Source organism: Nanorana parkeri, unplaced genomic scaffold (assembly GCF_000935625.1).
Source record: "Nanorana parkeri isolate BGI_ZX_2015 unplaced genomic scaffold, ASM93562v1 scaffold24, whole genome shotgun sequence".
NCBI classification, from domain to species: domain Eukaryota; kingdom Metazoa; phylum Chordata; class Amphibia; order Anura; family Dicroglossidae; genus Nanorana; species Nanorana parkeri.
The window spans coordinates 1,080,550-1,096,606 of NW_017306292.1; the positions used below are offsets into that span (position 1 = coordinate 1,080,550).

General features: G+C 44.0%; 1 protein-coding gene across 1 annotated transcript; it reads left to right on the top strand.

The window, feature by feature from the left end:
- The first annotated feature begins 649 nt into the window (after nt 1-649).
- UCHL1 (ubiquitin C-terminal hydrolase L1) lies at nt 650-14,613 on the top strand. Its single transcript, XM_018564741.1, has 9 exons — nt 650-857; nt 945-956; nt 2,670-2,795; nt 7,142-7,292; nt 8,825-8,910; nt 9,021-9,068; nt 9,419-9,485; nt 12,970-13,028; nt 14,334-14,613. The coding sequence occupies exons 1-9, from the start codon at nt 825-827 to the stop codon at nt 14,418-14,420; spliced, it is 669 nt and encodes a 222-aa protein (XP_018420243.1). The 5' UTR covers nt 650-824; the 3' UTR covers nt 14,421-14,613.
- Nucleotides 14,614-16,057: the final 1,444 nt, after the last annotated feature.

Sequence of the window (16,057 nt, forward strand, 5' to 3'; positions counted from 1 at the left end):
CTTTTAACCCCAATTAAGGTTTCTACTAATACGGTAGTATAGTCTCTAGTTTTTTCATTCTAGTTCAATGTGTTTATTGGTGTGTGGGTGCTGTGGGGTCTACAATCCCATGCACTGGATGTGGTGTGACTGGGGCCCTCAAGGAGCAAATCATGATCATCTTGCATAGGGATTTTCTCTTATTGAAGTTTCCTTCATCACGTGATTGGATTTTCTTCACAAAGTAAATCTTCATCACATTTATTAAGTAAAAAAAAAAAATGTCCCTTTGTAAAGTGAACAAGCTCGTTATCGTGTATCAGCCGCCAACGCAGATCAATCCATCTGATCAGCAGACTGTCTCCGTCATTGTAGTGCTCGGAATAATATTCAGAAAGATTCTTCCTGCCAACCCCTCTTCTCATCAATAAAACATACATGGAGCGGGCATGATTTCTACTCGGTCATCCTGCAGCTATGACAGTCATGTGAGCACATTCTACACACCGAGCCTCGCTTCCCCAGTCCCCGGACACCCCATTATCACATGGAGCCCCCATATGCCGTAGCCTGTTAAAAGGTGACAACGTGTTGCGCAATAGACCAAGCCCACCACCTGACACCCGCCGCCCTGGCTGGAACCCCGCCGTATGGCGCACCTCATTTCCTTCACAGGGGGATTTCGGGTCCAATCGTCAGCACACGGTACCAGCTGATCATCCCTCCACCCCTCCTCCCCCGCTTCATTGGTACCTGACCTGCCGTATAAAAAGCAGACGAGGCGTTTCCCTTGTATCACGCAGCTCTGTATTTGGGAACGTGTAAGAAGAAAGCGAAGAGACAAAATGGCTCTACCACCCACCGAGATCAACCCTGAGGTAAGCCGCACCTGTCCGTCCTCTGCCGGTCACTGCTTCTTCATGAGACCCGCTGGTAATCATTCCCTCCACCTTGTGTCTCCACAGATGCTGAACAAAGTGAGTGTGGGCGGTGACCGGGCGGCGGCTTTCCTCGCATCCTCCATGGTTCCAGCCTCAGCATCTGATCTACAAGAGAGGATGCTGCTGCTTTATGATGGAGGCATCGTACACATGGGGCAGGGCGGGGTCCATGTGTCCTCCAAACTCAATGAAGCCCTCCAACTTTGCTTCTCTAGGAGTGGCAGCCATTGTTCAGGGTGGACCACGCTTCAGCCATTGCTCGTGTTTTACTTTTCTAGGAGTGGTAGCCATTATTAGCATGGTCCACCCGTCACACATTGCTCATCATGAGCCTCCCTTTTCTAGAAGTGCCAGCCATAATCTAGAACGTTCTTCCCTTACTTTACTAGGATTGGCAGCACTTTGCATGTTCCTCGCCTAGAAGTGCCAGCCATAATCTAGCATGTTGCTTCCCTTACTTTTCCGGAAGTTAGCCATTTAGGAGATCACACATTGCTCATCATGAGCCTCCCTGTTCTAAAAGTGCCTTCATTTGGCATGTTCCTTCTCTAGAAGTTGACCACCCTTTAGCCATTGCTCCTCCCTTTCTTTTCTAGAAATATTAATCACTGTTCCATCCTCCTGCCTCACTTTTCTAGAGGTGAACCCTTTAGCATGTCCTAGAACTTGGCACTCTTCTAGAAGTGTCAGCCATTGCTCATTATGTGTGCCCCACCCTTACTCTAGGAGTGTCAGCCTTTGTTCACCTGTCTCTAGCTGTCAGCTATGGCTCAGCATCTTCTACCTTCACCTACTTCACTGGAAGTTTCAGCTATTCATGTTCCACCCGTCCTGAGATGTAATTGTTCAGCTTTATTCACCCATGTTTCACTATTCTCGAAGTGAGCCATCATTCAGCATGTTCCACCCTTTTCTGCAAGTGTCAGCCATTGCTCATCATGGTCCGATGTTACTTTGGCATGTTCTACCTCCACCTACTTCTCTAGAAGTTTCAGTCGTTGGGATGTTCCATCTTTCTCTAGCATTATCAACGTTTAATTATGTTCCACTCTGTAGCGTCAGCCTGATCCATTAGCGTGTTTTACCTTTATTTCTTTACCAGGATCAGCCATTTATCTTCATCCTCTAGCAGTATCTGCCATTGTTCAGCATGTTCCACCCTTCTCTAGCAGTAATGTAGTTTTTGGATTAATTGGGGTATTGAATCGGTACTGTACTGAAGCGTAAAATTGAATTAATGCTCTAAGAGCCTTTAATGGCCATGTAATGTCTATTGACTACCTTGTTGGTGTATTGCATGAGGATGCATCACTAAATCTGGCCGTAAACTTGAATTTGGTCCCATTCACGCTGAATCAGTCAAAATGTGAGCAGTGACTGGCCCTATCCGCACCACCAACTCAACAAACCGTAGGAAAGTCTAAGGAGCTGGATGAAATGTGTCAGTTGAACTGGGATTACAATTGTCTAGTTTTCAGGGAGGGTTCCTGGCATCTCTGCATGTATGATGGTTGCTGCAGACTGACTATAGTCTGTGCTCTTCCATGGATGGTGGTGACAAAGCAAAGGTTGCACTGCAGTGGCCCTTCCCATGTATACAATTATTGACTTGCGTTTGACTTAATGATTAACTTGATTTTTTTTTTTTTTTAAAGGCTCTGATCTGTAAGCACAACTAACCATCTGGCATTTGTGTACCTAACTTCCACAGACCGGTTGGTTATTACTAATAAAGACTTTTCTTTGCAGCTGCTGGAAAAATTTGGTGTTTCCAACAGTAAATTTGAGGATGTCTTGGGTTTGGAACCGTCCGATGTAAAGGCATTTACCAAACCAGTCTATGCTCTGCTGCTGATCTTCCCACTAACAAAAAAGGTAAGGTTGCAGGTTTGATGATGTGGGCTACAGTAAACATTCTTGGTTGTGGTATACCTGTGGTTCCTAGAACAAAGGTAACCTGGTTCTTCATAATAAATTCTTAACATTTCTCTGCAGCATATGATCACAAATATGCAAGACTTTATTTCTGAATCTTGTTTGTGGTGTAATGGAATTTCATAAGCTTATGGAAGTCTCGCTAGCCAGTGAGTAAGATCCATTAACCTGGCTGAGGGGTGGGGTGAACATGCAAAAACTTTGAGCTGTAACTTGATACCGCTAAGGAACTCCAGGAAACCTTTTCTCTGTACTGCAAGGGTTAACTGCTCATTTTTGTCTAGGTGCTAAAAAGTTATCCTTACCCAAAGATCTGAGCCTGCCTGCTGTCGCAGTGCTCCCTCCTGCCTGTCTCCTTCTTCCTATGTCCTCACATCTACACACTGAGGTGGCTTACAGGACCTTAGACTGCTACAGAGGACGGAGAGATGTTGGAAGGACCAGTCTAACAAGCCGTCTGGGCGCACCAGGCGACTAGAACTTTTATTGGACCTAGACAAAAACAAGCAAGTAGCCCCACTGTAAGGCCTTGTTCACACAAAGCGTGTGTTCCAGAGCAGTAGCTGCTGGATCGCTAAGTAACTTCTACCCACGTTCTGGGGTGGGAGAGGGTAGTGCATTGAATTCAGTGGCACCGCTTCATGCCCCCCGCCTGCAGTGCGATCGGACAGGTGGCAAGACTTTGCCAGCATTCAGTTCCACTGCAAACACAAAAAATAGGGCTTGCTTTATTTTGTTTGCAGTGGAACGCAACGCTGGAAAAGTTTTGCCACTGAATTCAATGCTCCGCCACGCACCAGAACGTGGGGGAAGTTTCTTAGCGATCGTAGTGCGTTCCAGCAGCTACTGCTCTGGAACGCACATGCTTTTGGTGTGAAAACAAGCCCTACGAGTTTAACTTTTTTTCCTGGAGTTTTTATCAATACAATCACTTTGGTTATGACCTGACCAACAAATGTCTCCAGGTAGGCTTGTCTTAGTGCTGTCTTTCTGCAGCCATTTCCTAGCTACATGAATACATGTCAGAAAATGCTGGATGTCACCATGGGGAGCCCTGCCCCAAACAATTACAAGTAGACAGAACTGCAATGTGCTATGGCATAGCTTTTCACAAAAGGGTGAACTGTTTGTAGAAGTGAACAATCTAGACAAATGGCTGCTTTGGAAACATTCTCCAGCTTACTTTCCAGTTATGTTCCCCTGCCTTCAACTCCACCTTTTTGTGAATAACCCTGTTTTATGATCATGACAAACAATTGAATGTGGGCAAGGTGAGGTCACCCTAAACAGGAAGTTCCTGCTCAGGACCTTCATGGCTCGATTATTAGTATATCAAAGTGCAGGCTGAAGTGTATTTACACTTTCAGACAAATTGGAGAACTCTTTTCATACTTGCACAGCATGGCAAGAAATTTCAGTTGTCTGTAGCAGGCCTTTTGAACAGACTGCAATAGAGCTGCAGCTAACGATTATTTTCAAAATCGATTAGTTAGCTGATTATTACGTTCGATTAATCGGATAGAAAATAAAATACATTTTAAAAAATGGCTCCGGTGATGGGACTACTACCGTGTTTCCCCGAAAATAAGACATTGTCCTATATTTTTTTTTTTTTACGAAAAAAGACACTAGGTCTTTCGGGGGATGTCTTACCTGGCTTGGCTGCAGCTGTCCGCTATGCTGGGTGTTGTAGTCCTCTAAAGCTGGTGGCATTGCGCTCTATAATGTACTATTGGGTTTTGTAGTCCTCTATACAGCACAATGCAGAATACCACCAGCTATATAGGAATACAACAAATCCCAGCAATACATTATACATACAGTGTATAATGTATTGCTGGGATTTGTAGTCCTCTATAGCTGATGGTACATTGGTCTGTATAATATATAGCACAATGTACCATCAACTATAGAGGAATACAAATCCCACTACCCCAGCCATAGATTATAGAGCATGTGTGGAAAGTGCAGGCTTACCTGAGCAGTCTTCCAGCAACCTGTTTTCTGAGATGGGGCCTGTCTATTGGCGGCTGTCATCCGCCCACACCTGCTCCTCCTTACTACTTCTCCCTGTGCCGACCGTGGATTTGGGCGGGCATTGAGCGTGAGGCAGGGAGGTGTGGAGCATGGATGCGGGCGGGTCTGAGGTGGGGAGGAGGTGTGGCGCGCAGCGTGTGTGGAGCTGTGAACAGGGGCAACCAATCGGAAGCCGATTAATCAATGATTGAAATAGTTGACAACTTTTTCAATCGACTATGGCGATTAGTTGTTGCAGCCCTAGACTGCAAGCTTCGTGCTACAATTTCAAAGTAATACTCTGGTTGCCTCCATTGAGCACTAGGACACAACTTCTAGAGCTTTAACGTTTTTGTTAAGATGGATGGTGTTTAAATCTGACTTGCAACTGAGATGCCAGAAAAGTACAGACAGGGTTTGAGTTGTCTTGTCAATGAGAACCTGTAACTTGTATAAAATAGAGGTTGTCCCGATTTGACTGACATTAAATCTCTTGCATGTGTAACACAACTACAAATGGTGGTATATCTATCTGAATAATGCAGCTCTATATTAAAGAACATGCAGCTTGTAGTTGATATAATGGGTGTAAGTACCTGAATTTGAACAGGGTCAGCCTCTTGGGAGTCTCTACATCAGAGATCGGAAGGGGAAAGTAGCACAAGACATGAATCCAGCCAGCTGTGCTAACATGGGACACTGGAGAGAAGAGTGACCAGCCCACTTCTTATTTCACTGTAAAGGCTGGAGGAGGGTGAAGATCTGCAAGTGTCGGCTAATGTCCAGGCAAAATGGTAAACTAATTGGTAAATCTCGAGTAAATGGGATGGAAGTATAACCCCCCCCCCTCCTAAAATGAATTTAATTGCAGTAGAGAAGTTGGGCTGGCCTGCCAGGCAGGTCTATGCTATGTGGTAGAACTGTATCTCTGGACTGGATAGACACACAACACTTCAGTAGGTAAAACTGCTCCCTTAGATGCTTTTTGTTTAGTGATTTGCCTGCTGAATCAGCTAAAATACAAGCTGTGGGTTTGACCTGTCAGCACCACCTGGCTTCACAAGGCTACTTAAATAAAATCAATTGGGTGGATTTAAAGCCGGGAGGAAAATGTCAGTCTAATGGCAGCTCAATCACAGATGCAGTACCTGTTGCAGCTCTCCAAATATAATAGTTGACCCTTAAGTCCCCTTTATCCCTGCAGTTTGGGGTAGGAGGATCAAGTGGTTCTCGTTTGGCCTTCACTATGAAGTGGTTACCCTTCAAAAGGAGATTCTGTTATGTTCTTTTGCCATGGGCCATGTCTGCAAACATGATATTCTGGGCCACTTATCTGTTAATGTCTGAAATTCAGAGCTGTTCAACCTAGTCAATTATACTTTGCAAACACTGGATTACTTGGAGTGATTAGCCTGTTGAATAGGACAATGGGCAGAGCTGATGGGGGGGAATAGTGTTTTTTTTTTTCAGGCCACAACAACTTGGTAGCTGAGTGCCCTCTCTACAGTGTGGCCCCACAGTAACATGGTCACTCTGCAGCAGTGACGGCCACTTTACAGCACACCTGTGGTTTGCCATGCAGGGAACAGCAATAAGTTTACCTTTTTTAAAGTGACCCTAAACTCAAGTTAAAACCTCAACATTCAAGTGCCTTAACTAGTAACAAAAATGTACCTTGTGTATCGCTTGCCTGTAGATCCTGAAATCATTTCTCAATCCTTCTGGAGGGTGATTACTTTTGGTACTCATGGTCCCTGTTTTCTAAAGTAGCCACCGCTCCAACCTTGCTCCTGTGATTGACTACAATCTCAATACAAATGGGTAAACTGAACAGATTTGTAGTCAATCACAGGAGCAATGTTGGAGCGGTGACTAATTTACAACGCACAGACCACGGGGAACCACCAAGTAGCCACCTTCCAGAAGGGACAGTGTTGGCACCAATTCAGAGATTTGAGGATCTACAGCTGAGATGTACACAAATCAATAAAAACCATTTTTTAACTTTAACTCCTGAGTTTAGTGTCACTTGAGCAATCCCTACACCATGCTTGTCACTCTCCTCTGCCACACTGGCTGCCAGGAGCAGAAGACAGACTAAGATTGCTGCCTGAAAAAGCCATTTAGTTTATTGGTAATTCAGATAAATCCATGAAATGTGGTTGCTAACCAGTGAAGTACATGTCTTTTATACAATATTGTAACATCATCTTGGCATCCATTTTACCTGTTTAATGTTCTAATGAGCAGAAGTTCTCCTGTCCTTGCAGCATGAAGAATTCAGAAATGAGCAAGTTAAGAAACAGAAGGACAAAAAGCTGGACTCCAAAGTGTATTTCATGAAGCAGACCCTTGAAAACCTTAGTGGCATTGTTGCCCTGATCCATTCTGTAGCTAATAACAAAGATTCAGTGAGTTTTGGTGAGTTTGAGGATATTTACAAACTGTCTTACAAATGTTGAATAGATTTATTTATGGTACATGAAGCTTCACTGATGGCTTAAATGAGAAAGGTGTTGCTCTTAACATCCAAATGTGTCTGCTAAAACTTGGTACTCTATAGCTCAAGGAAACAGATCTACATGACTATGTAAGGGTTCTCCTAATCCTCCTTTGCTGCAGCACTTGCTTGGGTTTCTGATCCCTTGCCACTCATTTGCTAAGTGGATAAAATACTTGGTACTTTGAAGTATAGAAGAGCATGTGACTTGCTCTCATTTGACAATTAGTGACCACCATATGAGGGGGTGGAGAGGCATTGTTCCATGTCTAAGCCTAGCGATTTGGTGCTTACACATGGATTTCAGTTATGCATGAGCAAAATAAATGGCTCCCATGTAGGCAGATCTCCTCATTTATGTCCTTCCTGTGACCAGAAATTCAATTTCTAGTTAAGATTCTGATGCAGAGTCTTTTACACAAAATAACAGTTTAAATGAAATGCCAAAAACGAACTATAGCCTAAATGGTTAAAAATGGCAGATACGCTTCAAAAGGGAGGCTTTAATGAGAGCTGATTAGGGGTTAAGGGTTAGTCGGTGACTAAACATGTAGGATAGAGTAGGGAAGGGTAAAAAATCACTGGGTTTACAGCTGTCTAGAACTTTGCTTTCCCTGTCCCTGGGGAAAGCAGTATTGTGAAACATACAGAAGTAAAACTACCTCAAGTTGGGTAGGGGAATGCTTTGGTCTCCTGTGACAGCAAGTCACGATCTAAAATGGGTTGTAAACACTCAGTGATCAGCTTCCTGTTCATTCAGGACTGGGGACACTAAGTGCTCTGCATCACTTGTTCATGCTTGTGTAAACGGTATGGGTTACGATCTCCAGTTTATGAATGGATAGGAGCACTTATAGAGCCTTCCTGTTCATTTAGATCTGTAAAAAAAAGTCAAGGCAACTCGACTGCCTTATTTCTTGAAGACATTTCACTGGTCATCCAACCAGCTTTCTCAATTCTGATGTCCAGTGAAACCTCTTCAAGAAATACAGCAAGTCCAGTTACCTTGACTTATTTTTTTAGTTATACCATGACCTGGATGAATGAGAACCTTTACAGATACTTCCTGTTCATTCATAACAAGCTGCAAGTCCTAAATCTTTGTCCTCAATCCCTTTTTTAAAGGAAAGTATCGAGTGTTTAGAACACCTGATATTTCACTGAAGCACTCAACAAAATGTAAAATTATATTAAATTGGTTTAGTGAACATCTTTTGGTTTCAGCCTGACTTAGTCTTTGGTGCAAAAATCCCCCCATTTCGGTGCATCCCTACCGATGACTCTTTCCTGTAGGTACACTTGTATTCAGCATATGAGTGCTGCAACATGGGATGGAAAGTGGCTTTTAACACCAGTTGCACTAAAGAAGCATAATGGCTGGCTACAGTGCTCCATTTTCTGAGTTAACGTAAATGTCACTGATTGGACAGCTATAAACATTTTCTCATTGTAGGTGACAATTCATCATTGAAGAATTACATTGGTGCATCTGCTGATGCTTCACCTGATGAAAGGGGAAAACTGTTGGCGAAAAATGAGGCAAGTTGGCAATATTTCTTCACTGGTCACATAGCATGCCTTTTCTTGTGCTCGCTGCTTCCAATGGCTGGATCAAGCTTCTGTAAATGTAATGCTCTCTTGTATTCCAGGCCTTGTTGTCAGATTACAAGTCTGTTGCGGCTGAGGGCTTTGTCAGGGTAAGTGGCTTGGCATAATTGAATATGGACTCGGTTGTGGTAGTAAATGATAAAGTGGTTTATCCCTTAAACCAATCACAAATGGGACTTGTGCAAGAATCTCCACATTCATCATTGTCTCCATGTAAACTTTTGTATTCTCTCGCAGTACAGAAAAATCTTGTCAAATGCTTTAATTTGAGGCCAGTAGATGCAGCTTTGTTGGATCATGTGTAATCTGATTACGTGGCCAATAAACTGCCATGATCTCTTGATAAAGGTCATGTAACATTTACACTGGCAGAATGCTTGTTTGCCTCTGTTCATCTAAGTATTGAATGTTACTAATTGAAATGTTAATGTTTCCACAGCCAGAGGGAGGTGAGCACTGCAATGTCATGGTGCTTGTTGCTGTGAATAAGCACATCTATGAGCTTGGTAAGTAGATCTGACGGATTTGTAGCTTTTGGTGGTCCTGATCCAATTAGGGATGTTTGCACTGTATGAGGTTAATCTGCACGAACTCCATAATCTAGTCCTTCTGATTTAAGTTGGAAACTTACTAGTTTCCTGAAGTGACCTCCAATTACAAACTTCTGCTAATAGTAGGCTCTGAAGTGGTGCATGCAGAGTATAAATGTTTCAGAAGCACCATGTCATGTGTTCCTTCATGCCTGCCCAGAAATGCCAGCTTTTCACCATGCCTAGTGGCTGACTGGCACAGTGGGTAAGTGCTACTGGGGAGGGGGACATTAACCCCTTCGTGACTGACAACGTTCAGTGTACATCGCCAGCATCGGCTGTTTTAAACACAGGCAATAGCCGCCGGGACTCTGTTTAAACTTTTGGGCCCCGTTCACATTGAGCGATTTTATCGCGCGGTAAGTCCTGCGATATCGCAGCTATTTACCGCGCGATATCGCTCTTCAATGCTTTGCAATGGGGCAAAGGGTCCTGCTGTCGTGTGTCGCTACAGCAGGACCCTTTTTGGAGTGGATTTTGCCACGATTCTCGCTTGCTCAATGCAAGCATTTGTGCGATATCGGGTAAAATGCAAATCGCGCAGTGTGAATGGGGCCGTAAAGCCGACTGTCGGCTTTACAACAGAGCGATTCTGTAGACGGGACACTGGGGGTCTTTTGGACCCCCAGCATCACCTTAAGAGTACCTGTCACACCATCTATCACATGGGGGGGGCTTGTAAGCCACCCCATGTGATAGCAGTCAAAGTAAAAAAAAAAAAAAAAATTCTTAAATAAAATAAATCTAACAATATGTAAAGTCCCCCGCCCCTATGAGCATGCGCGTCGCCACATAAACACGCGTCAGGTGCACCTACATATGGAAATGACGCCGGAGTGAGCATTAATTCTAGGGCCAGTATTTTGGGGTATCTAAATTGATGACCTGTGGACGCTTTTAAAGAGTCTTCTATGGACGTTTTGGGGTACTGCAATTTTTAACTGGGCATGTGTATCGTTTTACTCGCAAGCTCATCTTTATATTTCGTTTAAAAAAAAAAAATGGGTGTTTTTGGGGCATTTAATTATATAATGTTTGGGGGTTTTAAGTCATTTTCAGGCCTAAAATGTGGAATATAACATGGGTGCAAAAAATGAAAAAAAAAGGCGTGTCATGAAGGGGTTAAAGAGCAGCTGGCAACTTTATAACATGACCTGATCTTCACTCTTGCAGAATCCTAGCCCTGGTGCATGCACCTTTTTTTAAAAAAAATAGCAGTCTCATAACAATCTGATGGATCCCTCAAACCCATCGAATTTTAAACAGAGCTGTAATTCCAAGTGTTTCAGTAAAGTCACTGCCAGACCTCTGAGGGCCTGTTCACACGACGTCCGTTTTGTGTGCTGACCTGATCCGTACGCTGCTGCAAAAAATGTATCGCTATGTGTTTTATGGGCTCCAGTTCTCATGTGCGCAGTCCGTTCAGCTTACGACAGAAAAAATACTGCATGTCAGTTTGTCCGCAAACTCCTTCAAAACATAAAAAATGCACTGCACTGCTGCTAACATACTAACAGCCCCACTCCAGCAAAAAAAATTTTTTACTGGAACGCATCAAAAACGTGGCAAACGCACTGCATCAGTCTGCAGATCCGCACCAGATCAGGACCTGATATCATGTGAACAGGCCCTGAAACATTCTCCAGGTTTCTGGTGTATGTTGTACATACTTTGGTCATGGTCAGACTGAGTCACTGATGCAAGTGGAGCACCTCTGAGCTACCATATCAAACACTAAAGCAGGCCTCTGACAACTGCTGGCCATAAGGGGGTTGCAGGCAGCACTCCCTTTCTCCTAAATTGTATCCAGTTGGGATTCACAACATGCAGTCTTGCCTGTATCCCTTGGCACCACAGCTTCTGTTGAAGGGAAAATTGGATGACTGCACTTCAAACTCTGCAAAAACCCATCTGTTTAGCTACACTGTCAGGGGCATTGCATTTTCAACCACATCCAAGTTTCCCTGTATTTGGGGATTCCCATTTCAATTGCCTAGTTAAGTGAAAATGGCTAGCTAATGCCACTTTTCAAGCCCTTTTGAGAATGCATACAAGGAGACAGCACCTCATTAGGTAGACCTGTTACAAGGAAACTTACTATGAGATTCTACATTCAAGGATTTGGACGAGAAGCTGGTGTCCCTTTTTGCCACCCCCTGGATTCAGGCTGTGACCCAATTGGTTAGTCTTGCATCAGGAGCTGAGCAGTGCTGTCAAATCATTTCCCCAGATGCAGTTATTACCCACAACTGTTCCACAGCTGATCTTTAGAATCCCTTTTTGCTTGTGTTCTGCTGCCATCAGTAGGCAACAGGGTGAGGGGATGATGGCGCATAAACCACAGCATTGTGCTGTTTTGGCTTTGCGAATCAAGTTCTGTAAATGGTCACTTTACAGCTCTCCTAAAGAGTTCTCTGCCAACTCCGTGGGGCATTGGTCTGCTACAGTGCAGCATAATTTTAATGTAATGGGGCCATCTGCTCTTCATAAATGAGCCCATAAATGTTAAAGTGGATGCAAACCCTAACTGGACACCTGAATTGGCACTTCACATGTTACCACAGTGCAGAACACACATGCAGAATTTGTGGTGCCAATGCACACTTGTTGTGCACCACACTGGCATGCAGTGTTCATAAGGTGCACTGGCATCCCATTCACAACTGGCTCACATGTTTGCACTGCGAAGGTAGGGCCATGAGGTTTGGCTTTCTTTGAGCACTTGGGTAAGGTTTACACATGGGGTGTGCCATGTATAGTTGTGCAGTGCCTCAATAACAAAGGTCTTCTGTTTAGGAGCATATACAATCCCTGTGTATACCCAGCATGCTGTCACTGTAAGGAACAAAACAGTGAGCTATGGCAGCTCACTATTGCTTCTCTCCCTGTAATCACTGGGAAGTGCAGGAACCAGGCTGCCTGCTCTGATTGGGCATTCATGGAACCTGGTGGCTACCTCACTTCTGAGTGAGGTGGTAGCTTCTCCCTGTTGTGGGCCTGGACAAACTCTTGTCAGAGGGAGTAGGCCCACTGTACATGGCTGCACCTTGTCAGACTAGGTGCAGATCAGGAGCTAATATCCAATCCATAGAGCAAACATTGGTTTATAGGGCAGTCTGCAATATTTCTGCTACAAATGGTATTTAAGTATTGGCAACAATCCTCAACATGGGTGCACTGTGATTTGGTACATGTTGAGTTTACATGCCATGTGCTCCAAAAATGCCAAACAATAGTTTTATTGGGCGCCGTGTTTAAGCACCTTGTCTTTTGTACAATGCTGTGTAAGAGGTTAAACAGATAAATCAGAAGTTACAATTCAGTGAGTGTGTAAAATGAGACATGGCAAATGGTGACATAATATGCCAAGAAACTAGTGCTTTTTTTTTTTTCTTCTTAGATGGACAAAATGAACGTCCTATTGACCATGGTCCATTGTCTGATGAACACTTTCTGGAGGTACTGTATTAAATGTGGGTGGTTTGCAGTGCATCCCAAGCAAATGAGTCTTAACACTTTTAGTATAACACTTTTTTTTTTTTCTATAGTTTCCATGGCAGTGGTTTAAGAGTTATGGGATAAATGTTCTCTTAAGGGTCTCCTGGGTGGACATAAACTAGCATCCTCCCGTGACCCAAAGCTCCGTATATCACGAGCTACAGCTTGCGGTATACTGAGACCGCCGCAGCCAGGACAGATCCCGACATTACTGTTCACTCCACCCAGCTGCGTGATTGACAGCTGCCTTTGCCTATCTAGAGGCAGAACCAACTGTCCGTTCCCCCAGTCAGCACTGGAGCATGGGGGGGGGGGGGGGATTCCTGCAGGGAGCAGTGACTGTCACAGCTCTCTGCAGGGGATGATCGAGAAGTGAGCAAGCGACGCTATGCGTTCGCTCACTTCCTGATCTATTGAGCCGGAATGAGTTTCATTGTCGCACGTTGGCTTGAACTATGAAGGTTCATTTTTTTTTCTCTTCACTCGCCTCATTGTTCTCTTTTAAATCTCTAAATTTTAAATGACAAGCCTCAGGAGTTAAATCCTAAAAAATGCATTCAAGTACCATAACACATGTATCTTAGTATCACTCAGCTGTAGATCCTCAAATCATCTCTGAATTGGTGCTGACACTGTCCTTCCTTCTGGAGGGTGGCTACTTTGTGTTCCCGTGTGTTAAGTCACCATTCCACGCTTAAGAGTATCGGAACACCTGTCATTGTGGTTTAACATGCACACAATACATATTCTGTTGGTGTGATCACAGCAAGGGAAGGGTGCTCGAGCAGATTAACATTTTTTTTTTCTCAGCCTTTAAGGGAAACGGCAGCCAGATATAAGGATTTATAGCTTGCTGATGCAAACAGTAGTGATGCTGAAGCACACTTGTGTAGACTAGAAGAAAGGGGGAGCAGCAGCTGCCACAGCTCAAAGTATACAGAAATGGAGGTAGTAAGACATGACATCTTCATGTGCATAAAGCACAGCCATGCCATAGGGGTCTATGTATATCTATATACTGATTCCAAACTACCTACAACTGGATAATATACTTGTGTCTAAACCTTTTTACATGAAGCTGCTTCTGCAAACACTGACTGAGCTGTAATAGCTACACCATTGTGGAGAAGTGTTTATTCTAACTGTAGTTCTTGCATATCACAGCTTGTATGTGGTGGGATCCTTAATAGTTGTAGCCTAGATTGAATGGAGTCTTGTAAGTAACTTCAGTCATTTCAGTAACAGTCGTTTTTTCTTCTATTTCAGAATGCAGTTAAAGTTTGCAAACGGTACACTGAACAGGCAAAAGATGAAGTGCGTTTTTCAGCTGTGGCTCTTGTCAAGGATGCATAATCTTAATGTCGAGCTTCTCATGGTTCTGTTAATAATGCACCTTTGTTTATCTGACACTTAAGCTTCTTAGCTGATTCACCTGTTAGCCACTCCAAAAAATGCTTTTCAAACTGATCACCTACCTATGAAAAATGTGCCTGCCTTGTGGTTGTTTTGCACTTCTGTTCTGTAGTTGTACTAAATAAAACTATTTTGAAAGTTAATGTTGTATTCTTAGCACCACCTTTTTATTGGGACACTGGGCACAAACGCATCCCTGGACAGACCACACTTCAAACAAAAAAAGGCTGCATGGTTTTTGGTTGGTTTCTCTTGGCTTTAAAGACCTTAACAGCTGAGCTAGGAGCCCACCAGTGCATGCCAATACTTGCTACAGCAGCCTGTTATCTCACAGGGAACACATGACCGTGCCTGGAAGGGGAAATGGTGACCGCAACAAGTCGGTGTCAATTCTGGTGATGCAGCCTGTCTGGGGCAAGGTACCTTCCCCTCATCCTCCGGTTATAGTGAGTATATCCTCTAGCCCTTACCCTCCCTGGGTGGCTGGCATAGTCTATAGGTAACATTTTCCCATGTGGCCCACTGTTTGTCTGATAGCACATGGGGTCCCCTCTCTCCTGTATGGTCATTGTGGGGCTGCGGGGCACATGTTCACTTTACAGTTGGACTGTCCATAGAGGACATGGCTTTTGGCCTGGAGCTGTTTTGTTGAGGGCTTCCGTGGCCCTGTTCTGTGGATGTGAAGACCCTGCAGACAGGTTGCCCAGTAAATTTTGGCTTGTGACAAGCCACAGCTGCCACGTGTTGCTGCCTTTTACAGAGTTGGAAGTGCTGTGCAGAGACTGGGATGGCTGTGGGAGGGGTATCTGTGGATACCTCTCCAGGTGCAGAAGGGTATGCTAGGGACCTCATTATGGACTTTGTGGGGTACTGAAGTTTGTCAGTTTCACATTCGCACAATTTTAAAGCTGGGCATTTATCTTATTTACTTGTAACCATCTTTTATATTTAAAAAAAAATAATTGGTATTGTGTTTTGGGTATTTAGTGCATTTATCAAATTTTGGGGTTCGATGAGTTGCAAATTTTTATACTCTGATATTAGTGCAACTGCAACTATTTTATTCTATAGGGTCTTGGCTTTTAGAAAACGTGTGGGGGTTTTAAGTAATTTTCAGGCCTAAAATGTGGCTTATAAACATGTACACAGAGGGCTTAGACCCCGTTCACATGTAGCGACATAACCTTTGCAGCGGCCGGGATAGCGCGACGGTAGCGCGACCTTCTCCGTTGGGCTCCATAGAAAAAAAGCAAAATCTGCCGAAAGGGGGCGGTAGAAGCGACTTGTGACATGGGAGTTAAGACAGCTCCATTGAATAGCATTGGCCGGCGATATCGCGCGATACGTCGCTACATGTGAACGGGGCCTAAAAGGCCCTTAACCACTTTCTGACCAGGTGTTTAGACCCCCTTCCTGGCTAGGCCATTTTTCAGTATTCAGAGCTGCAGTACTTTGACGTTTATTCTGTCGTGCAATGCTGTACTAAAATTATTTTTTTAAGAAACCCCCCCTACCCCCATGTGATGGCAAAATATGTGACGGGTCCTTTTTTATGGCGACATCAGGGGTCACCTAGG